The sequence below is a fragment of the Colossoma macropomum genome, unplaced genomic scaffold (assembly GCF_904425465.1).
Source record: "Colossoma macropomum unplaced genomic scaffold, Colossoma_macropomum, whole genome shotgun sequence".
Taxonomy (NCBI): Eukaryota; Metazoa; Chordata; class Actinopteri; order Characiformes; family Serrasalmidae; genus Colossoma; species Colossoma macropomum.
This window is the reverse complement of record NW_023494802.1, coordinates 15793447-15821283: the sequence shown is the minus strand read 5'-3', so window position 1 is coordinate 15821283 and position 27837 is coordinate 15793447. Positions and strand designations below refer to the sequence as shown.

At 42.0% G+C, this 27837-nt stretch overlaps 1 protein-coding gene across 1 annotated transcript in view; it reads left to right on the top strand.

Annotated features, from left to right (window-relative positions):
• Positions 1-4283: 4283 nt before the first annotated feature.
• Positions 4284-27837, top strand: part of nol4lb (nucleolar protein 4-like b) — a 126353-nt gene continuing 102799 nt past the window's right edge. Inside the window, exons 1-3 of the mRNA XM_036591733.1 lie at positions 4284-4897; positions 22831-22986; positions 26479-26590. Of these exons, the coding sequence (XP_036447626.1) occupies positions 4571-4897; positions 22831-22986; positions 26479-26590 (595 nt within the window). The 5' untranslated portion in view covers positions 4284-4570. The remainder of the gene's footprint in view (positions 4898-22830; positions 22987-26478; positions 26591-27837) is intronic.

The following is a 27837-nucleotide window of genomic DNA, read 5'->3' as shown; positions in this document are numbered from 1 at the left end:
AGCGCCTTTGATGTGCTGAAGTGCACTCGTGTATTGAGATATTTCTGCCCTGTGGAAATGTCATTATTTTTAGGTATTTGAATTGTTTCATTCGGTTTGCACACACTGATTTGTGTTTCTTAGAATACGAGCTCAAGGCTAGACTAAACAGGTGCTGAGCTAAACCTCATCCACAGATCATCATAACTGGTCAGTAAGTTAAAATAAACAACGTTTTCATTCTTGTTTGTAGGTTTGCATTTTATCCCTTAGAATTAAACAAGTTGTTTTTATTACTGTGGCTTTGAGACTCATATAAGGTAAATAAGCTCTGTTCTGATTGGCTGCCCTGTGTTGTGCTTCATTCAGAACAAAACACTCCTTAGAACTTCAGTCTGAACGAGCAGGGATAAACTGTTTTAGGTGCATATATGTAAATGAGTTTCTGTGACATCACAGAATCAGTAAATTCATAATGGGCTGTTTTTGTAGAATATTTTCATCTACTGACTGGGTAGTGACTGGGTAGTGAATGGTGTTTTTAAAACTTTTACAATGTCTACATATTGCTTCCTTTATTTCAGTGATACAGCCCTTTAAAACCTGCCATAAATTCTTTGGCTGTGACCGAAATGGAGCCTCACTTCCTCGTTAATATTATGCTATATGGGTGAGAACTCATTAGTTTACTAAGTAGTGGTAAAAATGCCTGAATCATTTCTCATTATTAGCCTGTGTCAGTGCTCACCAGTTGCATATACATAAACAAAGCAACATGAATTGCTTGAACAAGGCTGAAGCTGGCTTTTATATAGGCGTAGACTGGACATGGGCGTAACACTTTGAAAAAATGCAGGGGACGAGGAAAAAGTGAAAAACTTGACTGAAGTCTTTTACAAATATTGTAGCCTGCAGTGTTCATTTGTGGCTGCTGACTAACTAAAATACACCCAATGTACAATACAACTGACAGCAGCTACTTTCTTTTTTGTTGGCACAGCCTCAACTTGGGCCGCACTGAAAAATCTTGGTTTCCCTCTAGCAATTACAACGTTATGGTAGCGTTTGTGTGCGCTCATCTAATGAATACAATATTTTCAACACAACTTCAAGACTGTGTTAGTAATGAAACTTGCAGTGCATCGTGGCATACAGGGTGATTCAAAAAGATTCATCCGATTTTAAAAGCACCATGTTTTTACAACCGTGAGGCGCCTAGGAACCAATCACATTCCAATTGAAAGAGGGGGTCATAGAGTTTCTGACTGTCACCGAAAGATGGACAGTGAAGCTCCAACAGATCAGAGCGTTCGTCTTTGGTTCCACAACACTGGATGATCTCCGAAATCTCACTGAAAGAGCCGTAAGTGCAGCGACACCCGACATGCTCAATCCAGTATGGGATGAATTTGACTATGGTGTTGATGTTGTCTGTACAGCTGGAGGAGGTTCATACTGAGCACTTGTAAAATTACATAATAAACTTTATGCTCATTTAAACCATTTACAGTTTACTGCATTGTTCTGTAATATAGTATAATATAGTATAAGTGAAATAAATCATTTTGAGATTGAGTTCATCTTTTTTAATCACCCTGCATATTCAGCAGACATAGTGAATTACACTGTTCACTAGAAATTGTGAGTGCAGAGTGGATTTTATAGTGCCCTCAAAATTACTCTGGAATTCCGTTTTTATATTACGGACGAAGTAGCCGATGCACTCAACAGTGCCTCAAAATGCAAACAGGATCCATTTCAGCCAAAGCCTTTGTTCGATGGGCAGGACTGTGTTGAAATGACATCACAGATTAACATCTCCAGAGGAACTCCAACTTTCTGAGCAGGAATTATGAGTTGGAAGGACATTCAAAGGGATTTTTTTCACTTGGACATCGGAAACATTCCCATGCCCGCTTAGTCATGAGCTCCAAATGTGATCCAACCCACCTCCTTCTAGAATGCTGAGGCTCCAGAAGGCCTTGATGAGCTGGATCAAGATGTGTTGCTGCAAGTAAACAGACTTCTAGATGCACTCTCTTGTTTTAACCTAAGAAAGTGAGAGAATGTGAAAGGGTGAGCGTATGAATGTGTGTATATATATATATATATATATAAAAAAACGGTTTAACTGCATCTGTTCCTTTTTTTTAAGGGACCACACTCTCATATGGCAGTCTGGAGAAAAACAAGACGGTTTAACCGACAAATGTGTGGAAAACATGCAGCTGATATGAGGGGCTTCCCAAAAAACATGCACGCACACTTCTGCTTCATAACCAGTCACCACCTACCCACAGCTAGCTGCTCATCCTCCTCACACCAGTTCACATCTCTCCGTTCAAACTGTTGAGCCTAAACTAATGAGCCTGAAACTGTATTCTGTAGGAAACTTTACATTCCTGAATAGCAGCAGCTAAACAGTACTGACTGCCAACTGTTGATATCACCAGTAGTGCTGATATTCACTAGCATTACTATTTAACCCTTTCCTGCATGGTGTTGCCATATGGCAACAATAACTTTTTTTGGTCGACTAAAATTTTCAAGTCCTTTTTTTTCCTTGTTCTTTTGGAAACTGAAAGCTTTCTGAGTGAAATGGAATACTATCTGATCAGATGCCTTCCTGTTACAATCTGTACTTCTTTTTCTCATACACACATCACGCGGTGAGGCCAGGCCTCTGAAACCCTTATTCTTGATACACAACAACAAAGAAAAAAATAATTCATTAATAAACCCAGTTCAGATTTTCTGGGTTTTGTACAAAATTATAAAATATATAATATATATATGGCAACAGCACATGGCAATGGAACTGCAATCTGCAATGCATACACTGCTATTTTAACATCATTTTTGGCTTTCTATATCATTTAATAATTTTAATATTCTCATGTATTATTAAAACATTTATACATTTGGCTGCTTTGCCGTGTCTGGATGATGACTGTGGTGATGTCCTATGTTTACTTCCACTGCAGATGGCTGGTTCATTGTCAGACTGTTTCTACAAGGCAAGATTTGCTGGGTTTTACACAAAATGATGAAAAATAATTGTTGCCATTAGGCAACAGCATATGAAAATGGAGCTGTAATCTGCAGTGCACACACTGCAATTTTGATGTTTTTAATCAACATAATTATTTTCATATTATTAAAACATTTATGGATTCGGCTGTTTTGTACATGCTTGCTTGGATGATGAATGTGGCAGTGCCCTGTGTTTACTCCCATTGCGTGCATTGCAGATCCATTGTCACGCTGTTGCCATAAGGCAACGAAATACAAAGAACGCCCCACTAAGAAAAGAAAGGTTTTAAATTATATATATATATATATATATATATATATATATATATATATATATATATATATATATATGTATCTTTCAGTATTTCAGTATAATGGTGCCATTTTGAATAAGAAAAAAATCTGAAAACATTTTGTGTGTCTTTCTTAATTCGTGCAAAAAAAAGGGTTAATATTAGTGGTTATAAGCCCCGTAGGACTTCACCGACAGCAGTGCGTTGTTAGTACAGTGTATGCAGTGTGTTGAGTGCAGTATGTGGTTTTGGACACGGTCTCAGTGTCGCCTTTGTGTTGTTTGGGTCGTCTGCCTGCGCGTTGTTTTCTGTGACAGCAACACTTCCTGTATGCCGGCCGTGCTCGCGCGCTCGGTCCCGTTCAGCCCCACTCGCCGCCGTCTAACTCCGTCACTTCGCGGCAAACCTCTTCCCCGTTAATCCTCCACCAGGCTCGCCTGGACACATCCTCCGCTCGGACGGCCGGAGCTCGAGGCTGGGAGGCGTGAGCGCGCGCGCGCGCTGATGCTAACAGGTGGTAACAGCGGTTTCAGGTGGAGCCAGAGGAGGAGAGAGAGAGGGAGAGGAGGGGGAAAGAGGGAGAGGAGGGAGGACCCGCTCAGACTCTCTTCACCCCCGGAGCCTCTCGTCGCCTCGTCCGGTGCAGGGAGCCCGAACAAAGGCCACTTTCCCCGCTCACTCACTCCCACAGCGGGTCTTCGACGACCGCCCCGCTTGTTCCTCACACGCTGTCCTTCCTGAGGCGTTTCACTCACGTTTTTAGCACGTGCGCGCGCGCTCGCTCGCTCGTGTGTGGAAAAGAAAAGGTGAGCAGCTTGTTTGAATTAGCTCGCCAAGCTAAAAGCCCCACGGCACGCACAGGTGGGAGAGGCTAGCTTAGCTCGTTTTTTTTTTCCTATTTATTTTTGTCCCTCTGGTTCTCTCAGAGGTGCGTGAGGAGGAGGAGGAGGAGGAGGAAGGGGAGGAGAGGGGAGGAGAGGGGGGCGCCATTCGTGTCTCTTTTGTGACAGTGGAGAGAAAACGGCTCAGCTAACAGGTGTGAGGAGGACGAACCAGAAATGGCCGGGCGCTCACTCCTCTAGACTCGCTGCTTTCAGACGGGATACGCCGCTCCTGCGAGGAGGCTGAAGAGACCCAGTGCGTCTCTCACACGGAGGGGAAACTACGGGGCCCGAGACATATTTGGAGAGAAAGAAGAAGAAGACCTCGTTTCGGTTTTGAGGGGGGCTGAGAGGGGTGGGGGGATATCTGAGAGAGAGAGAGGGATGTCTAACAAGAAGCAGAGCGCGGATTCGGTGAAAAGAAGCCCCTCTCTGTCTGAAGGAGAGATGTTCGGCGAATTTCAGGACTGGTGCCTCCGGACGTACGGAGACTCGGGCAAGACCAAGACGGTGACCCGGCGCAAATACAACCGGATCCTCCAGACGCTCCTACAGGGCGACGAGCCGGACTCGTACGCGGACAGCAGCCACATCAACGCCAAATTTAAGTTCTGGGTCAAATCCAAAGGCTTCCAAGTGGGGAGCAGCGAGGGAGGACAGCGGGACAGAAACGGGGAGAGACCCATCCTGTACGTGCCCATCAAGGCTGCGGTGAGTACGACTGGCTCTCTGGTGTTTTTTTGGCTGTGCCTCTTTCTTTTCTCGCTCCCTCATGCGCGAGCGCGTAACGCCCGTCAGCCCCAGTGTTTGTTTATGCAAATATATTTTCAGCCGGTAGCGCGCGGGCACGTGCAGTAGGGCACGCGCGTGCACACCCCCTTTAGACAGGGACGTAAGTTGATCGTAGAACTCTCTATCTCTTTCTCTCTCCCTCTCTCTCTCTGGGTCGTTGTTCGCGCGCTCTTCTCCGTGCCCACCGGCCCGGTAGCGGCTCTGCCTCGCGCTGCGCTCATACAGCGTTATAACTCAAACCCGCCGGATGGAAGAAAGAGTCTCTAAAAATCTATTAACCCTGATCACATCAGCGCCAGTGTGGCCTAATTGAGGAACGGCGCCGTCCCGCTGAGGGAGCACGCAGAGAGCGCGTGCGCGCGTGTTTGTCTTTCTTTTTTGGTAATTGACGCGCGTGAGTCCGTTTAATTGGTGCTGTAGGTTTACGCGCAGGCTTGGAAACGCAGCCTCGGTGTCAAAACGCCGCTCCTACACGTACACGTCCCGGGACGGATCGGAGTCCTGTAACTGGGACACATTCGCGTTGTGGGTGGAGCTGCTCTCTGATTGATAGACCGCTCGTGTACGTGTGATGATTTTAATATGAGCTTTTGATCAAAGCGTTTGATCTAGCATTTCAGGAGGTTCATAAATAACTCATAGGGCTACTTCCCTGCACACATATTAAAGCAGTTTTTTGGTGAATCACTGTAAGGATTGCAGTTTAGTCCAAGACTTAACCTGTATTAAGGAAACTAGACCTTAGTTTGTATTGCTTGCATAACTTGGATTCAAAGTTAGTTGCGCACAGGTGAACCTGTTGAATACATGTCCGATGTGTTGCTGTAGGACACTGGTTCTCTAACTGTTCCTCAGAGACCCCAAGAAGGTCCACATTTTTGCTTAATCCCTGGGTGCCGCAAGTTGGGTTGGAGCAGAAATGTGGACCATCTTGGAGTTCCCGAAAACCTGTTCCAGAACCACAGGTCTAGGAGATACGAACACGTTGGAAAAAGACCAGACGCACCTGCCGGGCATTTGTTTGACTCACCTCTTCAGCGCAGTGGGACTGTGTGGAAGAGGCACTACAGACGAGTCATTGGCTGTGTGTGTTCGTGGGTGTGCGCACGGCAAGGCAGTAGGGGCAGACCACCATAGACCACCGTAGGAGATAGAAAACTGAGCAGTCCAAGCAGAGCTCAGCTACTTTAGTACAGAAAGGAACCAAGATGGATTTTTCCTTTGCTCTCCCTGCACCCCTGATGATGAAGTGACTGCCCCAGATTTGCCCAACCGCACACTCTCTCTCTCTCTTTCTCTCTCTCTCTCTCTCTCTCTCTCTCTCTCTCTCTCCCCCCTTCTCCCTTTGTCACACACACACTCTCCCCTGTGCTCTCTTTCCCTTTGTCCCTCTTCATCCCCCTTTCTCCACTCTCCAATTGACTTCAATTAGGCTCTCTGAGTGAGCTGAATGGGAGGAGATAAAGGGACAGGCTTGTCACTGCCTGTTACTGCTATTACACACACACACACACACCCACACACACACAGCAGGTGAACATCTCTCTGCTTGATAGACAACTCAGGGTCAGTTGAGGTTGTGCTGTACTACTGTATATAGGGTAGATACAGTGCTTGTTTGTGATCCAAACACCCTCACCTGCACGACCGGTGACCTTAGCCTGAAGACCTGCCTCGTCCTGCTCCCTGTACTGTAGCACTTGTTTGAATTTGGAAGGTTAGATTTTTCAATGGTGCTGTCCTGCACTCCTAAAAGTAAAGGTCCCAAAAGGACCACTTTTGCTTCTTTAAAGAACCTTTCAGTGGGTGGTTTTGTTTGTTTTTGAAGCACCATTTTTGTAAATGAGGTGTGCTAATGTGGAGAACCATTTTAAAGTTTGAAGAACATTCATATAATCTTTAAGGAGGTTAAGGAGTTTTAAGTTAATAATGGCCGTGCTCATATATGGCAGCCTTTTGTGTCCTGCCTTGACTCTGTGTGTGTGTGTGTGTGTGTGTGTGTGTGTGTGTGTAAAAGAAAGTGTGTGTGTGCGCACTTGAACATGACTAAAGTAATGAGATAATAATCAGTCTCAGCACACTGACTGTGTCATTATGGTTTACACTCTGGAGCTGTTTGTGAGCTGTGTGCACATGTGTGCCATATTTCGATTTAGTACAATGAAAATGAGAATAATCTGTGCATTCATTGCCAGTGCAGAAGTTTCTGTTTCAGATCAGCTGTTTTCAGCACTCTGTTGCCTGTGACTGCAGCACTGTGTATGAAATTTGAGCCCTGTGCACAGGTGGGTCCAAGAGACCTCGTATGGCCTGACCTTTAGTGACCTTTACCAACAGAACATAACAGAAATGATGACTGCACTGGAGAGTGCTAAGTGTGTGTGTATGTGTGTGTGTGTGTGTGTGTGTGTGTGTGTGTGTGTGTGCAAAGGGAGGGTTGGCCACGTCAAAGGAGAGAGTGTATGACTTGGGCTGAGCGATATTGGGGGAAATTAAATTGTGATATGCTTCTTTTTACTAAATACTGTGATGTTTCAGAAATAGAAAAGGACTCCAGTGTTCCCAGATAAAGTATTTCTAAATGGAGCTAATTATCACCGTCACAGTGGAAAGGGTATGTTTAATGGGGAATGAAATATATTGATACATGGTGTAAATTATTTTTCTCCAAAATTATTTGTTTTTTGGGATCAATTAAATGCTTTGTTTCTTCCCAACAGCCAAAGTACACCTGTGATAGGCCAGGATATTCATAGCGCAACAACAATATTAATAATAATAGTAATAATAATTAGAGGTGAGCAATATGGCAAAAATGTCATATGACACTTAAAGACCTTTTACACTATACATGACACGTATCACGCAATACACTGGTGCACAGGTACAATGCACAAGTATGTTAAAACGTTAAAATGGTGTAAAACTGTTGATGGTTGTTAAAGTATTGCTGAAGTGTTGCTAGGCAGTTGCTACAATATCCAAGGTGGATGGTAATGTGTTGCTAGATGCTACCTTAAATGCAATTCCACCTTAAATTTACAGATACCTTAAATTCATGGCCACCCTAAATTCAGTGCCAGCTTAAATGCAGTTCCACCCTAAATTCAGTGCTACCTTAAATGCAGTGCCACCTTAAATTCACCGCTACCTTGAATTTACTAATGCCTTAAACTCACTGCCACCTTAAATTCAGTGCCACCTTAAATTCACTATTTGGGCTGTTATTGCTGTGCATTAGGCTGTAAGCGTGTGAGTCTGTGTGCACTGTGTATGACTGTCTGTTTGAGAGATGTGCATTGTGACTTCACTTGTGGCAGTTAGACCTGAATGTCCCGAACATTCAGCCTTTCATTTCCTACGGGAAAAAATATCTTCTTTGAACGATTGCTTTACGAAAACTGTATGTCGTATCGCTTAGAATAGCACAGACAGCCTAATCGGAAACAGGTCCTGTGATCCAGCAAAGTTTTGTGGGTCTAGCTTGAAAACTGCGGGATGAGAAACATTTATTTTTTGAGCGTAGAATAATAAGAAAAAGATTACGAAAAACAGTAATAATAATGAACAAACATTAGAAAGATGAAACGTTATGCTTTGATTGAAATAACAGCCCAATTACAAATTGATTAGAGGCTTGTTTACATTTACATATTGCACGCCTCTGCGATATCAGTGTTTTAGAGGCTGATAATGAGTAAGGAATGATATATTCTGCCACCAGATATGTGCGGTATGAGAAGATTCAGATGTTGAGAGTTTAGACTTTTTTTTAGGGTCAGCCACTCAAGACATGACTTCAGTGAGGGAAAATGAAGGGAAGAGAGTCAGAGAGAGATGAGTGGAGACAGAGAGTTTTTGAAGAGGGACAGAGAGAGAGAGAGAGAGAGAGAGAGAGAGAGGGGGAGAGGGAGGAGGGAGGGGATTTTGAAAGCTAGAGAGGGCTGGTTGAGGGGGACGAGAGGAAACAGTCACACAGCCATCACATGCAGTTGACACTCGCGTCTCTGTGGACACTAATAATAGAACTATAACGTACCTCTCTTTCCTCTGTCTGTTTGTCTCTTTCTTTCCTCTGCCCCTCATTTCTTTCTGTCTTTCTCTTTCCTCCATTTCTCTTGTCTCTTGTCTCTTGTTCTCTGTTTCGTATTTCGATTGTTATCCTTCTCTCTATTTCTCTCTCTTTCTTTCTGTTGTTTCTTTCTTGCTCTGTCCCTCTCGTGAAGTGCACTGAGCAACTGTTGCTATATAGTGTTAGTGTAGCATTGAAGGCATTAATATTCTATCTAAGAAGAGGCTGTGAAAGAGAGAAGTAGGGATTAAAGGTTTGGAGAGGAGAGAGGAAGCAGCGGGGAGCCGTTACATTGAGAGTTCTCCAGTTTACAGGCAGCATCCTCTACAGTTACATGTTTCTGTAATGGACAGAGAAAACTTATTATGGTGTGAGAGAGTAACAGTAGTAACAGTTTAGATTTGCTGACCAGAATACTTAAATACTCAAGTACTTGTTTGTTACTTTTGTATTTGGTTCTTTATTTAGCGTTTGGAAGCATTTTTTTAGCCAAAAGAAATGATAGCATGAAATGACTTTAATCTGCAAAGACATTTAGAAGGAATCGTCTCTAATTAATATATTAATATTTAAGCAATAGAACACGAGAGGGAGTGTATTATCACAAAATAACATCATGGCTGTGATTTGGTCGCAGTATCTTAACAGCCGTGATGTTATTCGCGATAACACACAACCTCGAGTGTTCTATTGCTTTTATACAACAGTTAAATAAATAAAGTAAGAAACGAATAAACTGGGCCGTGAACACGGCGTTTAATATGTTTTAATGTTAGCAGTTCCTTTAGCCAAATTATAGTTTCTTAACAAGCAGCTCATTGCTACGTCAGAGTAATGGACTTCGCTCACTGTTCGAAGTCCAGCAGTTCGTTCTCCAGCTCCTTACACTAAATTCACAAACTGTCATCACTACTGAGCAGCTTTTTTATTTTTTTTTTATTGCGGCAGTTTTATGGCTCAGTCCGATTTGGTCAGACTCTGAAGATCAGACTACACGTTTGGCGAATGGTATTGGGTTCATTCTGGCTGATTCCAGGTTGTTTAGCTGTTCTTCTGTCACAGCTGCCGACTGAAAAGCTGCTCAGTGGTGATGACAGTTTGGGAATTTAGCGCAGTCTCGTCTTCAGAGTCGGACCAAATCAGCTGTCGGTTAAATGTGATCTTAAAAGTATCCATTTTCTGTTTGTGCGCCAAGTAAGAAGTAAAAACGTTCAAATGTCTTGAGCGTCTCCTACAGCTGTCAAACTCGTTGCTTAGCAATGGCGTCTCAGTGGAGTGATACAGTGTTTGTGAAAAAAACCTTTATGTTATGGTGAAATAACAGCACGGTTAGAACGCTTCTCAACCAATCAGCTTGCGTGGCCGGAACTAACTGTTGTATAATATGTATTAATATATTAGTATGTTAAACATAATTAACATATGGAAAACTCAAAAGTAAAATTTCAGTCAAAAGTAAAGTAGTTAAATGAATTAAAGCTAAATGGATCACGTCCCCTTGCCTCAGAGTGCAAGAAATCGCACCGCTTTTCACGTGGCCATTGAAGTTAATAGAACAAAGATGCTTCAGAAAGCAAGCGTATGTATGTGAGCACTTCAGATAATTGGACTATGTTGTTGTAGGTAATCAAAACTAGGCTGGTTGGAATTGCTAATCTTAGCTTGATTACACCGTATAAAAAGAACTGCACCCAACACATCACATGCATTCAAAATACATATTATTTGAATATTATTGATATTATGATTTGTTTCTGCAAATCTAGACACTACACTTCTTCATTGGGTTGAACAGGTGTCACACGGACAGCTCAGTTGGCTGTGCACTGTTAGTGTGTGTTGAAGGCACTTTTTCTATACACACTCTCCTTTTTTGGTTCTGGTGCTGTCTGTCCTGATTGCCCTGGCCTGCATTTTGTGTATGTGTGTGTGTGTGTGTGTGTGTGACTGAGCTCTGGCTCTGGCTGGAAGAGAGAGAGAGTCTTGCCTAAAGGAAAATTGTAATTGGGACATACCACCTTATCAGTCCATGTATCTCAGTAACGTTAAAAAGGCCTTTTTTGCTCTCAAATAAATAACATTAATTAGGATTGGAATAATACAATTTTTAATCCAAATTTGCAACAGGCAGTCAGGCAGTTTATTAGGTAGTAGTGTTTGCTGCATGTAGGCTGTACTTGGGGACACCCCCAAAGTTTACTGTCAGACACCCAAGTGTATTTGTTCTTTTTAACTGTCAAATTTCCATTTTGTCTCCGAAGAGAAAATAGTTGCTATTTCTTTTTTATAAATAAACCAAATAAACAATGCCACTGATGTGAAGTGACATCTCAGCCTGTCCATGAAGTGTTTCACATCTAAAGACTAATGAGTAAACAAATGCTGTCATGAGCACCTGTATCAAAATGGTGTAGCATAATGATACATAATACGTTGTGCTTAATAACCAGTCACCTCTTACTTTCATTGTAGCATTTATTTGATTGTTGTTAATTGGCGAAAAACAATAGATCACAAGGCAATTTTGCCTCTGAAGAAAATCGGAATCGGCCATGAAAAGTCATGATTGGTGCACCTCTGCAAAACGTAGTTCTCTTAGCACTTTCATAATGGATTTGTGTGTATAAAGGCAGTGTTCTGGGGAGTTCTAGCCATCGCTGTTGTCAGAAGAAAACCTCGTATCTCCATTTTGACGTTTTTCGGTTTTGACACAGTTTGAAAAATACCTGTTGCCCTTTACATTGTGTGTAAATTTCATGATGAATGGACCAAAAGAAACGGCCCAAAATGACATGGAAAAACATCTGGTTCCATTAACTTACATTAAAAGTAAAGTAGGTTTTTTCCTTCTCCTGTAAAGTTACCATTTTGGAGATACAAGGTTTTGTTCTGACAGCAGCGACATGTTAGTTAGTTAGTTAGTTAGTTATTTAGTTAGTTAGTTAGTTAGTTATTTAGTTAGTTAGTTAGTTAGTTAGTTGGTTACAAGATGGCTTCATGTAGTGCTTTGCTTCTCATAACACTAAACCAGGCTTTTATTTTAGTAAAATAAATAAAAAAAAAAAAAACAGAGGGATTTATGCCAGGCTCTGTGGAAACCTTAAATAATTACAACACTTTCATAGTAATGAGATGGCGGGGTGATATTAATGCATCCCTAGCTAAATAACTAGTCACCTCTGTAGCATTTTTTCATTCATGTTATTTAAATAGGCAACTGATTTTTTGTTAAATATTTTTTTACGCCAGTTTGGCCTATTAAAGACCAAATAATGTTATTTCTGTTAAAACTTTGGCTGTTTTATTTGTTCAATGAACCCACACAGTGAGATTTGGATTAAAAAATAATACAAATTAGAAAAGACTAATAAGCTTATTAAAAAATTAACTTTTAATAATACTCAGTTTAGTTAGCATATTCATTTTTCTTTGCATTGCCAGCTCAAGCAGTCTCTTTGATCAGTGTTTTGTTGTGACTAAACCTTTAATCTCTGAAATTAACTAAGTAAATTGGCCACACTGTATTTTAGTTCCCTATAGATTGCCTATAGATGCCTGAACTGTCTAGTGAAGCTCAGTTGATCATCAACAGTGATGCAGTAAGTTTAGGATTAGGTTTTTGTATGAAATTAGGATTAAGATTGGGTTCAGAGGTAGGGTTAGCTTTTATTGAATCTGTTTTTACATTCAGCTTAAAGCTCAGCTGTATTTAATATGTATTTAGTTGAAAGAAGTTAAAGACAAGGTATCTATAGATACATTTATAAGGAAAAATGTTCCTAAATTTTAAAAGACATTACCAAAATATCATTGCATGTATTTTTGAGTGTTTTGATTATCCACTCAGTATTAAACTTTAGCACAGTTAGAAGGGCAGTATTTTCAGGTGAAAAGAGTTCTAAGGTTTTTAAAAGACAATAGTATAACCTCTTTCTCTACATCACTTTTTGTATAACATTTTGTCCGTACCCCTTGGTTTAACAGATTAGTGTTTCTTTGTGTACATTTGTAGGGTTTGGTTCTGCCTATTAGAGAGGGATAAACCTTAACATAGGACTGTGCCAGTTCTAAAACTGTGCCATCAGTGTTAATGGTGTTTTATACAAGCAGAAAAAGGAAGTAATCAGATACACATAGCTGAGGGCAGCACTGAGAGTAGAACTGCCATGTAAAACAGCACCCTTACTCACTCACCCACCTACCTTCTCTCATTCAGATTACACTATGCTGAACTCCTCACCTCGCCCCCACTAGCCCTCTCAGACTCGCAAACACACCCACCCACACACACACACACACATACGCCTTGGCGCCCCTCTGCTGGTTGAGCAGCTGTAGATGGTCTGGCAGTAATTGTGTTACTGGGACTTCTGGGTTTTAGAGGTGGAGAGAGAGAGAGAGGGAGGGAGAGAGATAAGGAGAGCGATGAGAGAAACTGGTGTGGAAACAATAATAATAGAAGAAGGAGTGTGCTACTCTGCTGCGATGCACTTTATAAACAAGCTTCCAGGAGTGTTAAGTGTTTACTGTGTGAAAAGAAACAAAGACGAGTGGGCCCTGACTGCAAACAGAAAGTAACAAGCTCCTAATTTACAATCATAACTATGTGTAGATCCACACTAGGTAACCACGGTAATTCCCAGAATTCTTAGCAGTTTTGGGTTCTGTTAAATAGGTCTTTTTTCTTATTTTCAGCAGTTTTTTGTAGGGATTCACTGATTAGGGGAATTGCACATGGATATAAATATCCAGTATTTTTCATGTATATTTCTGCTGACACCACTGCTTAGAAATTGGCGGTAGATCCACCTAGAGTAGTATTACTCTAGGTAGGGGCAGTTGTGGGCTGGAGGTTAGGGAACCAGCCTTGTGATTGGAAGGTTGCCGGTTCGATCCCCAGAGCTGACAGTACGTGACTAAGGTGTCCTTGAGCAAGGCACCTAACCCCCAACTGTTCCCTGGGCGCCAGGGATAGGGCTGCCCACCGCTCCGGGCAAGTATGCTCCTAGTGTGTGTGTTCACTAGTGTGTATGTGGTGTTTCACTGCACGGATGGGTTAGAATGTGGAGGTGAAATTAGTCCCCATTGTGGGACTAATAAGGGGTCCATTAATCTTAATTACAAAGTAGGGCTGGGTATCACCAATGATGTCCTAAATCGATTCGATTCCGATTCACCATGTCACAATTTGATATTCATTTTGGAATATTTCAGTTACAATAACAGGTTTTGTTTGGATATGAAGAGATTTTCAGAGCACTAACGTTGTAATTGTACAAGAAGTATTTCTGGTGACAGGAGAGTTGCGGAGACTGCTGGTTGCTGCTCCAGGAGGCGTTCTGGCATCTCCAGTGCGCTATTCCAACGAGTCGCCACGTCAATCACCAAGTTGTGTGCAGGCAGCCCCAGTATCTTCTCTTTGAGTTTGTGGCTCGCCGTAGTGCTACGATGAAAAAAATGATGCAATGCGCCTCACTCAGCCAAGCAAACGTGCAACAGGTGGAATTTTGAGAGCTGCCTGTGAGTGAAACAGCCAGTGTGTCAGTTAATTCACGGGTCATGTTCTCAGCGTTGTCTGTCACGATAGCTGGATCTTTGTTTACAAGCTCCCACTCTTTTATCGCCTTGGACAGTAGTTCAACTAGATTACTGGCCGTGTGACTGATTTGAATTGCCCTTGTCTGTAAAACATGAGACATGAGCCTCCATTCGTCATCGATATAGTGAGCCGTAATTGTTGGGTACAAATCCATTGCTCTGGATGTCCAGCTATGACAGGTTAGGGTGACCCTCTCTGTCAACTTAAGTGAAGTTGCGACGCAATGTTTCACATCTGTGAACAGGTTTGGAACGGCCACTTCACTCAAATGTTTATGTGTGGGTCAAATATAAACGTGGCTCCCAAACATTAATGAGGCTTCGGAAGCCATCATTTTCAACAACGCTGTATGGACGTATATCCTTACATATAGAAGTTACCAGAGCCTCAGTAATTTTTTGGCACGGGGGAGGACTTGAAGGTAATTTCATTGCAAATGCCTTTCTGATTTGTGGTATTCCTACAATATTTCACCTCCATGTTGCACAGTTTACGTACGGCTTTTCTTTTGTCCAGCTCTTTCCTGCTATGATGGTTTTAGAATCCAAAATGTTACCAGACACTTGCTTTCAGGTTCTGAGGCGCCTTCACTTGAGCTCCAGACATGCTTAACTGATGTGCAGGTAAGATCTCATTATGCGAAAAAACAATGTCTGGCCACGCGAGATTAAAGGGGGTTAAAGATTTACGCATACACTGGGAAAAAATTGGCTAATTTTAAAGATCGATCCCGGGTCTATATGAATCGATATTGGATGATTTTATTGAAGATTTGAATCAAAAATCATTTTTTTAAACTCACCCCTTTTACAAAGGAACATGATGTTTATTTCTGTGGGGTCACAAATGCAGTAAAATCAGTTTTAGCTCAGTAGCCTAGCATTGACATGATATGACTGCGATATCATTGTATGTCTCTAATTTTTGTGTTGGCATGTTATCCTCATGTTAAAGGTGAGGTTATGCTTGAATTCTAAATGCTTTGTTTTCAGGATTTTTGAATATATCGCAAATCCACGGGACTCAGTATTGACCAATATTATCGACCAAACAATATTGTTTGGGCCCTAATCGGATTGATTGAGCCCTAATCTACATAGACCCTAAATGCAGAATGCCTCAAAGTCCATTACAGTGGAAATAATTGAGTTTAGGGGAAATGGGAAGACCTGATTTCAACACCAAAAGCAATGATTTTAAATACTCATGTGTGATTCACTGAGTTGAGTATGAAGTGTTTGGCCACCTGCCCACTAGGGTACCTGGGTTAACACAAGACATTTCAGGTGTTTCTTTTTGACTCTTTACTGCAAATTCTTAGTCCCATGTCAAACTGGTAACTGCACAGATACGCACTGCTAATGTCATACTGAATATAGGCGCTATAATTCTACTGTCTTAGATGTTTAATGGGCACATACACAGACTTGGTGACAGACCAGAATAGATTAGTTTCATTAGTCAGCAGTGAAGAGAGAAAGGAAGTGACTTTGTGTTTCCACTACCTGGCACCAGACGAGCTTTATTAGTCTCGCATGAGATTCATTAGAGCAGTGAAACTCTCCAGAGAGTAACTAAGAGCTCATTCAGGAGTAACCAGCAATAAGGATAAGTGATGCAAATAGTGCACACACAATTACATTCACACAAAAACGATATGTGTCCTTATTTGTGTTTGTACTAGTGTACTAGCCACAAGCTGACGTTGAAAAACGATTGCCAGTCAAGGCCAATCAGCTTGGAATAGTTGTTTTAGTGTACTGTCAGCCTGAGCACCTCAAGAGGTCTTGTAGTTTCTTGTTTGTTCATAACAACATAGAATTCTTTATCATTTTGAATATTTTGATATTTGCCTAGCAAAAACGCTTAAAATGTCTATCCCTACTGATAAAATATTGCTATTGCATTTGAGTTGAAAATGTAGATACTCTGTGTGCATGCCCTCTTTACAGTAGCTAGGTTTGCAGACACATATCTGAATGTGTATTTTAACATATTGAAGGAACAAAATTCATGGAAATGAAATATAGCAAATAAAGTTCCCAAAATTGGCATACAAAGTTTACACACTTGCTTGAGGTAGATAAATTTTTTGCTGCTAAAATAGAAACGCAATAAATTACTGTGGAAACACTTCTGCCGAATAAGTAACCTAGATGTGAATGAAAAAGTCATATGATGTCATATTGATGATGCTTGTTCCCATTGTTGTCCAGCGTTACAGAGCTACAGAACGTGATAGAAGTATGACAAAGTGAAAACACACCTTTATATTTTGAAAGAAAAAACATGATAATTGATAAGGCTATAAGGCTGATTTATAAGGATAGAAGGCTGATTTGTGGATATTTCTTCAGCCATTGTGCTTGCCTAACATTTTCTGTTCTGTCTTCATTCTTATAATGTAAAATATAGCCATAAATTTAAACGAAACAGCTACAAGTAGCTGCTCAGCATTTAAAAATTTCTCTATATGGAATATTTCTCAATTTTAAGCTCTTTAATGAACTTAAATTTTATTCTCTTGTGCGGAGCTGCGGAAACACAGTCTTATTCACATAATTTCATTGTGGCATTTGAGCTAATGAATTAAATTTATTTCAACAGCTGGGTGAAAATATGTCAAGTACTTTGCTGACTTTGTTTCTCTGCTTGTGCACTGATTCACTAGGCTGAACAGCCAATCAGAGAGCTCTCTCTTACTGCCACAACATGCCAATTCATCGTACTCAGTCAGCCAAGTGCTGACAAGGGCTGACCAGCGCTAATGTTGCAAAAACTTTGGGCAACGGTCAACAAAAGATGCTCAATCACGGCCAGACAAGACCACCAACGGACAGTCTAGTGCGACAGGGCCCTTAGTCCTAGTGGATTCACACTGAAATATGCAACACGTAGGATATGGTGTTCTGTTACTACCTGTATGATGTACTAGAACCACCAAAAAACAAATTATGAAGTATTGTGCACTGGTTGCATTCAGTGGCCGCAGGCTCCATACATAGCTGAAGGGGAGGAGCCAACAGAAGCTGTTCCTGTTTGAATTGTTCTGATTGGCTGAGGCACTGCTGACCGCTGATGCAAATTATGAGCAAAAAGTTTAGTGTGAACAGTTGATTTTAAAATTGGTGGTTGTTTATATAGAGACTGTTCCGGTACAACAAAATGTCGTAACACGGTAGCTCATCATTTCCATTAAGCACAAATTATTAGGGCTCCCTTTGTGATGATATGAAATACATGCTGTACGGCATAAGAGCGTAGTGCATGGTGCTCTGTGTGGCCATGTAGGACAGGCTGCGTTCAGAGCGGACGCTGGTGTGTCTTCCCTGCATTCCTGTGGTTGCCATGGTGAGGAGGGTCTGTGCCATGGCTGCTCCTTTGCAGAAGAAATTAACAGTGCTTTAATTGGCTCAGGGCTCACAGTGTGCCTTATCTGCCCGCTGTACACTGCGGTAACTCCCTGTTGTGTGCATATGCACAGTGGTGCGCGTGTAAATGTGTATGTGTTGTGAATAAGTCCGAAAGTGCTATAAAGGTAAGGAAGTGACTGACACTTTTATCGTCCTTGAGTTTGAGTGGTTGCCTAACATCTTTGCGCTAAAGCGTACAGCATCTGTCTGCACACGTACACAAAAAGCATGCACTAAACCATCAACGCTGCCCCGGCGAGCCAAGAGGGTAGTCTGTCATGTAGTAAGCAGTTTGTTAATCAGTGTTCTGGGCCATAAGTTCTTGTCGCCTGCACTTATTATATCTTTACAGGAGAAGAAGAACTATTCTTCATATTAATGTACGTTAATATAACAAGATTTTATTTTATTCTGGACCATTTCCATTGATCCATTCATCCTGAAATGTTCACACAGCTGGTGTTTTCCTCTCCATCCTTCACAAACACTCATTCTTCATCCCCGCACTGATAGACTTTCTCTCTGGTAGAGTGAGAGTCTGTTGGCAGTGTTTGGTCCTCACCTCCTACCGACTGTTTCTGTATCCTGACTCCTCTCTGTAAATATGTCAAATAGAGAAAAAAAAACCCTTTCATGTGGGGAAAGGTAAACCAAGCGTGGTTTGCAAACAAAAGGAGTGCACATGCTGTAGCCCATTTAAAACCTGCGAGCGTTTCAATTTCTCTGTAATGTTGATTGACCTAACACCCATCTCCCTTCCTTAAAGTAGATGTGAATATGTCTGAAGGTCTCGCTCAGCATGAGTTCAGCACTGTTTGGTTTTGTGAGTGTGTGAGCATGTTTGAAAGTGTGTGTGTGTGTGGGTCAGTCTCTTCCTTGTGGCTGGCCTCATGTCTGAAGGGCTTCTTTCCTCCACTGCCATCCTTCCATCCCTTCTCCTTCTTTCAGAGAGCCAGAGAGGTGGGGGTGCTGCTGCACCAACCCGGCCTGTCTCCTAGCAACAGGGCTGTTTGGTCCGGGACGGGGGAGTGGAAGCTGAGAGAGAGAGAGAGAGAGAAAGCGAGAGTGAGAGAGAGAGAGAGAGAGAGTATGGGAGGAGAGGGAAGGCTGCAATTATTCTGTGCCATTGGAGAGAGAGCAGAGGCCTGGAGGTGGAGAGCAGAACCAGAGGGAGAGAGAGAGAGAGAGGAGAAAACAGAGATAAAGAGAGAGAGAGATAAAGAGGGGGAGAGAGGGGAAGAGGGAGAAAGAAAAATTGAGAAGGAAGAGAGAAATTAAGGAAGATGGAAATCGAAAGAGAAGGAGAAGGAGAGGGAAAAAAGAGAGTGTGAAATAAAGAAAGGGGGGGGGAGAGAGAGAGATGGGCATCCGAGAATGCTAGAGTGGGTTAGTTAGATAGAGAGGAACATGAACAGAGGGTTGGGGAGGAGGATGATGTCCGACCTTCCTTCGTTCAGCTGAAAGCAGCCCATCTGAGACAGACTGAAATGTTCTGTTTATCTCTGTCTTGTTCTGTCCATCCTTCATGCCTCTGAACTGTTCTCTGTCTGTCTGAGTTACCTGTAGGTTACCCACAATCGGAGGGTGTGTTTGTGTGAACGCTTACAAGAGCAAGGTCGGCTTAGAAAAGTGGCATTGCCCACTATTTTTTATTCATGTGTATATACAGCACACCCAAGTGCCATAACCTTGCCAGAGCGGCATTCGTGTAACCACCATGATTCTGTGCCACAGTAGAAATGCTAATTATGTATGTGTGTCTGGCGCATGGCAGGACAGCCTGGCTTTGCCCTCTCAGGGTGCAGTGACTTTGACCCCATGTTGGCATTTTGGGGGAGGGTATTAGGGGGATGTGTGTGTGTGTGTGTGTGTGTGTGTGTGTGTGTGTGTGTGTGTGTGTGTGTGTGTGTTTCTGTCCGATTTGCTCTGCCTTGAGGTGCAGCCCCTGTGTGTGTATGTGTGTGTCCGGTCTGCTGAGCCTGGAGGTCCTGCACTGCCCCCCTCCCTCTCATGTCCCACATCGGCGTGTGTGGAGGGCCTGCTGCTGTCACACACACTAACGTCCCAGGCCGCTGATGTGCCCCGCAACCGTCAGGAGGAGAGGGGGGCAGGGCAGCATCCTGCTACAGCAGCACGAGTCTCTTAACACACACACACACACACTCGCATACACACGCTGGCTGAGTCTGGCACACGTGCCCCATCTCCTGGAGGTAATATAGTGCAGAGGAAGGCAGGAGTAAGCATGTATATTCTGTGTGTCTTTGCACAAAGTACGTCTCTATTGCTGTTCGAGCTGGCTTTGTAAATTTATGAAGGACTGCCCGATTTGTACGAGATAACGTGCAGTGTCCCGAACTCTACATCAGGGTCCAGATGTATGTTAGCGTTATGTGGTGCTGAGTGGTATTGATAACATTCAACATCTCCAAGATTTTTCAAAGATAATACAGAATCAAAATATTAGGTGAAATTTAACCTCACATTAAAACACTTAATAAAATCATGCTTCCTCAGTGTGGGCACTCTGTGCCTGCCTGCTACTTCACAACGTGTTGTTGCCTTCACTACCTTCTGGGCCAGACGTGCCATTCTTCTTAAATGGAAGGAGGCCTCTCCTCCATCACATGATAGTTGGAGCTGGAGTTCTATTATGTATCGAGCTTGAAAAAGTTACGATTTTTCCTGAAGCGTTCCTTGGAATCCTTTCACAGGACCTGGGATCTTATGCTCAAATTTATCAACAACTGTGTTATTTTAGCCAAAGAAGATAGCAATGCCCCAAAAAAAAATATTTCTTTATACATCTGCACATATTTTAGTTTATTATTTACATATTGATCTTGACCACTCTTGCTCTGGTAGATATCTTGTTTATCTTTGTCCGACCTCCAATTTTGCAGTATTGTAAATGTCATCCAAACAGAAAGTGCATTTTTTTAGCATTTCTATTTAGAACTGCACCAAGCAGATGACATACATTGCAGGTTTTGTTATTTATCAGTACAGTGTTAAAAGTAAAGATAACTAGTGTGTGAAACCAATGCTGTTATACCAGTATGGACACTAAAGTTATGTGAACGGTGCGGCGCTCGATATCAAAAACAGCACGGCGCATGGTCATGCCTGTCAGCAGGTTTTGCAGTTACATTACAATGAGGTTGATGTGAACAGTACTAATTTTTTTGATTGCACTCTATTCAGTATTGACAATCATACATTTAAATCTCACACAACTGGCCAACATACAAAGAATTTTAAGTCCACAGGGTTTCCAGAATTGGTCCGTTTGGTGATGCAGGTCATCTGGAAACATCTTTTGTAGGCGAACAGGTGTAAAATATATCCTATTCATTAAATTAAAGTTTAGCTCATGAACACCTGATGAGGTACATTTAGGAAAGAATAGTACTGATTTCACTGGGAATCCTCCAGGGTCGAGTAAATTACACAGGGCAAGTCATGCTGCAGTTATTACTGTCAGACTTTCTTTATACTGTTGTAATTGGCAAAAAGCCTAAACTCTATAGATATCAGTGCTTTTCACGTATCATCATCATCATCTTCATAATCATCAATATTACCAGGTAATAGATGCAGCTTACCCCATACGCCATGTTCCCAGCTGCCGTGATAACCTTCATCAGCCAGAACAAGGCAGTGGAAGGTGGCAGAGAGGGTCATAAGGGTCAAAGTAGGGAGGGGGGAGGGGGTAGAGGTGAGGAAAGAAAGATAGGGACAGGACGAGTGTGGAGTTTGAGGCAGTTTGTATGGAGGAGGGTATAAGAATTCAGTGAAGGGGTGCGAATGTGAAAGAGAGAAGGTAGCTACTGCGACAGAGTAAGTTGGAGTATGACGCTGCTGGCGTTTCATGACCCTCTGCCCTGCACACCTGCCTATGAAGTTAGCAGTGGTTACCGTGGTAACTGGGGTGGCCATTGTGAGAGAAAAAAGCGTCATAGTTTGTATTTAGCATTATTCTTTGATTTTTCAATTCTGAATATATTTTTAGGAATTGAATGAAGACCTTTCAAATACTTCTATGAATGGTCCACCTCTCTGGTTCACCCATGGTGGTCCCATGGTGGTCCCTTTCTACTGATGGGGTAATTGGTAACTGACAATTAATCAAACAGCTGTCCTGCAGTCAGTAAGTGTATACCCACAAAATACATAATAATTTATTGTCATATGCACAGTAAAACGAGTGGTTACACTGTACAGTGAAATTCTGGTAACACTTCACTGTAGGTTACTGTTCATAAGGCTACGTGACACCTACATAAGCTTATCATGACCACTCACATAACCCTACATAAACGTTTATAAATGCTCATTCCAATAGGCGTCATCTTTTGTCTGTCGGAATAAGCATTTTTAAACGTTTATGCAGGGTTATGTCAGTGGTCATGAAAGCTTATGTAGGTGTCATGTAGCACCCTACAGTAAAGTGCTACCGAAATTCTTACTTTGCTATTCCAAAAAAAAGTAAGACATAAATAAGTAAACTTAGTAAATAAAATAGCATCCACTCAGCAGACAATTTGAAGTCTTTTAAATCTCTTCTTAAAACGTTTCTTTTTAAGTATGCAGATTGTTGTTAGATGGTTGTTGGGTAGCTATTTTATGGATGTGTAAAGTGCTTTGAGATCTTGGAGAAAGTGCTACACAAAAAAAAGTATAGGGTCAAGTACAGTGTATAACATTATCACTCTCACATGGTATTGAAAACGTATAGTGTACAAATCTCTCTCTCTCTCTCTTTCAGTGCGTAGATGGAGCTGCAGGTCAGGAGGGTTCCTCTCTGAAGAGAGTTGCTGTAGTGGAGGACTTCTATGACATCATCTATGCCATGCACGTAGAGATCAGCTCTGACCCGGCCAAAGCCCCCAAGCATGCCGGCCAGAAAAAAACCTACAAAGCGGTGAGTGAGCACTCCCACCCCTCTCCCACCCCCGACTCGTCTTCCGTCGTTTATTTGCTAATTGTGTTCTCCCTTTGCCATGCATGTTCTTTGTTTACATCTTCTCTTTCACTCACTCCTTTCTCTCTCTTTCTCTCACTGCCTTTCTTTCTCTCTTCCTCCTTCTTGGTCCTTTTCTCACTCGTCTCTGTCTCTCTCTAGCCAGGTTTACATGCATCCTAATAATCCGTTAATATTCCGACTAATAGCTCAATCAGAATAGAATACGGCCATGTAAACACCTCAATCAGAATAGTCTAGTCCGATTGAGGCCATTTGGAATACAATTTCTATCCGAGTGAATGAGATGGGTAATCCTGTAAATAATCCGTTAAATAGAAGAATAATATCCGTGTAAACACCTATATCTGATTACATTCCCAATCGGAAAGTTTAAGTATATTCTGATCACATGCGTCACGTCATAGCGAAAGTTTATAACATTCAACATGGCGGAGCAGAAACTGGTCTGCAGAGGAGACGAAGTTTATGCTCTGAGCTCTAAAAGATGGCGGTGGGACGGACGTCCAACTTATGTGTCTCAGAGCACTTCTTTGTTTAATAAGTACATGTGAAATACATTTTCCTGAGTCTGACATTGTTTTAATGCAATTAAAAACACAAGTGCGCCAGCTGAAAACTCGTCTCATTCTGACTGGACTCACGTGATGCTCGTTGTCATGGTAACGTCTACACTAAGTGGTTCTCTATGCATGCGTGTAATTTTGGATCTGATTATTTGTAGGTTGCATGTTAACAGAGATTTTCTGTCAGATTGTTGAGTAGAGTGAGAATATAAACGCCTCAGTCTTAATCTATAGTCGGATTGTATTCAATCGGATTGACAAAAATCTTTGCATGTAAAGACAGACACTGTCTCGCTCTCTCTTTCTCTCTCTCTCATTCTACTTTAGATCAGTGCATGTCTGTGCAATGAACATTATTAATAAATAAACTCAAAACACCTACAGCTGCTCGTTCTGATCGACTTATTTTATGTCCTCTCTCACTTGTTGAGTCAAATTCCTTTTTTATCGTCATTAATATTTCCCGCTGTGCATGCTGTGTTAAGGGTTGTGGGACTGTGTTCTACCTGTAGGCTACACACACAGACGCAATTAGACAGTGGAGATAATTTTTGTTCTATATGTTTGGAAGAAAGGTTTGCCCCAACCCAAACATGCCAGCTCAGCTCCTGTGGTACTGCCCTCTATTGGATGGAAGGAGGAATACACATAAACCATGATGGAGTGGTCTCAGTGACACCTCCTTAGCACCTTTGTGCTTGGCATCAGTGGTGTTCTAACAGATGTATAAATAGTCTCTTTTGTTTCTTTTTTCCTCTTATGTATAATTGATGAGATATGTATTTCCATCTCCAGCCAACACGCGTGCATACGCACACACAGCTGGTTCTGTTTGTTCTGTTTTTGCCTGCCGGCTGTCGGGCTGTGGCAGCGGTCCAGAAGCTGTCCTGAGTGGAGCATCTCTCTGGACATCAGGACCCACCCAGCTCTTCTACAGCTCGGTGTAGTGCTGGCACTGGGAGGGGAAATCACTTGTAGTGGGAGTTTGATCCAGCAGGGATTTTTCTACACGGTGGTTCATAGAGTAGCATGCACATGGGTGAAGTGTGTGTGTGTGTTATTTTTGTTTATTTTTTTATTTTTTTAAACTCATATCCAGCCTTTTTGAAAAACACACACACACACACTCGCTCACCTCCTGCTGTGGTGCCATGGATGCCCCATGTTTGCTTGCCTGAGCCTCAGGGGAGAGTGTGTATATTCAGTGTGGGGGTGTATTTTTCTCTCTCTCTTTCTCCTTCTCCAATTTGCCTTGCCTGGCCAGCTACTGGTTTGTAAGGAGGAGGGGAGAGTATTGGACAAGAAAAGGATACAAAGAGGGCCAGTGAATAGATAAAAATGAGGACAGAATTGAGACAGTGGCAGAGAAAATGCAGAAACATATAAATCAACATCTGGGTTAGAAAATTTACCTTGAGCAGTGATGAAGTGTTGAATCATTATATTTCTAGTGGGGCTGTTTCTGTAGAATTAAATGTAGTAATTACCAATTATGTTGACAATTACTAGTAATGAGCGTTTTTTTTAAAGGTCAGTAAAGACTGATTTAATTTTCAATATGATGGTTTAAAAGATGTGCCTTCTGCTTTCTTGCACCGCTTGCCACCAACCTGATCAGGGTTGCCAGATTAGGCAGGATCCCCAGTTAACTGTTAATCATTGATTTTTTTTTATTACCTTGTAGTATTCCAAGTTTCATTAAAAAGTAAAATAAATGAATATAATCATGCAGTGGTGCAAATTAGCAATAATAAGAATTATTTTTTCCATTCAGTCATTAAAGTGAACCATGTCTTGAGCTTTTCTTATTTTTATAGACTATTAGCATATTCAGTGAATGTTTGATAGAATATGTGAAAATAAAAATATACGATTATTGCAACCATAATAAAAACAGCCGTCATTTCTAGAACTAGTTTCTCTTTTGTTGTCATAGTGAAATAACTGGATAGTTTAGAGTTCAGCCTAGGACGTAGAGGGGGGATAGCGCTCTCTCCTCATTTTAATAAGAGCCTGGCCCCTCCAGCTCTGTTGCTGTCACCGCTGCTCCCTGATTTAAGAACCTGATTAGCACTTCATTTGCCTTCCCTCTGAATTAATGAAATTTAAATTTAGATTGGATGCTCTCCCTCTACTGATAAACTACCTTTGTTCAGGGTGTGTGGGCGCGCGTGTGTGTGCGCGCGTGTGTGTGCGCACTCCGATATCCTGCCCGTGTTTGGGTTTGATTGACAGGGAGACTGTCACCAAGGGCTGGAACTGACATTTCACTGTCGCACCTTTCTCTCTTTAAAAACAGACACACACACCATCCATCCTACGCACACCACAAATGCCCTGCATTCATATTAGCCGCTACAGCTACCACTGGCCATGTGCTCAGAGTGTTGGGCTCTGTTGAGAATGGGAAGGACATACGCAGGCATAAAGAGACAGGGCTCTGACAGCAAGTCAAAACAGCGCACGGCCGAGGGAGACGTGATGAGGTGCCGAGAGTGCGGCGGCCCGGAGCTCGACTCACAGGGAGGTCGACAGGCTCGGCCAGCTGTAGGCGACCAGCAGTGGTGCCATGGATGTGCGCCGATGGGATGTGCTTTCGTATAGCTTTCTCCTCCTAAGCAAGACCCTGGGTCCTTTTTCATCGGCCCTTCACTGTAGGACCCCTTTATGTCCATCATTGGTAGCATCATATTCATCACCACGATGCAGAAAGCTGGTTGAATTGTATCCTTACTGGTGAGAATTATCAGCTGTGATGAAATGCTCCAAAGAATCATGTGCAAAGCAAGCATGAACCCAGTCACTTTTGTGTGGAAATGTGAAATAATAGGCGTGATCTCTCTTTCTCTCCCTCTGATTATCTCAGATAGCAGAGACGTATGCGTTTCTGCCCAGAGAGGCAGTGACCCGATTCCTGATGAGCTGTGGAGAGTGTCAGAAGAGAATGCACATCAGCCCAAGTGGTACCGAGTGCAAAGGTACGACACCCGTAAGACCTTCCATATCACTACCTAACATTTACCATTAAACCATTTCACTGGAGTTCGACAGTAAACACATTAAAAATTATGTCTATCATGAAAAGCATAGCACATACTGACTGACTTTTAATGTTCAGCTATGCCAGTTAAAGTCAGTCATCAGTGCAATGTTCAGTGCTGTGCGAAGGTTTTAGATGCCTGAGAAAATTATATTTAAAAAGCCATTTATCTGGGAAGTAAGAGTTTATTTGCTCAGAAAAACACTTATATTACAATAAATACAAATACCTTTAATATAAGGAGTAGTGAATTTATGTCAATGTATTTAGATAATCATTTCCAAACCTCTCCCCATGGAAGTCCAGTATCATTTGTAGTTATCATCCAGTATCTTGGCTAATCAGTCTTTGATTCAATTAAATCAGGTAGTGCTGATAGAATTTTACACATCTGTGCGATGGCCAAGAGGGTCGAGGTGAAGCCCGGAACCAAACCTGTGTGCTTCTGATTAGCTGACAACATTTAAAATCTTTTCAGAAAAGCATTTATTGTTGCTTTTTACCATATTTGGTGTTAATCTGTATTTATTCTAATGTTCTATAGTGTTCTTACTGGCAAGAACTCACTTACTGCTCAGATATACCGAGTTGTAAGACTCACAGTACTGTAGTTTCACACGAAACCGTGCCATTTTCAGCAAGTTTTGCATTGACGTTTAATTTGTGTCACACTATTGTTTAATGCGAAACCACACAGCATTGACAATTGTCATTAATTATTAATATAAGAACAATCCATGCCACATGAAGCTTGAATGACCTGAAGCAGTTTTGCAGGCCATTTCACACCATTTTGAAGTGCTTTGAAGCAAGTTGGAAAGAGACCTTATCTAGTCATACTTTACCAAAACATAAGCACATGGACTTAATCAGACTAGCTTTTATCTTCATCTGTTGCAATTTCTGTACACACAGAGCATTGATGTTGTAGAATACAAGGACGGGTAAAATTAATAGAGGAATTCAAAACGTCCTATAACCTCTGCTGAGCCATTGCCAAATAGGTATAGACTCTGCAGAGATAGTCGATTAGCACTAAAGAGATTCACAGTCCCAGAGAGCCAGAAGGCATTCACAGTCATAAAGCTCCAAGTCTTTGTCTTTTGTTGGAACAGTCCTGCACCTCCCAAATCACCTTGGCGATTCCTCTCCATCCACACCCTATCAGAGAGAAGTTAACGAACC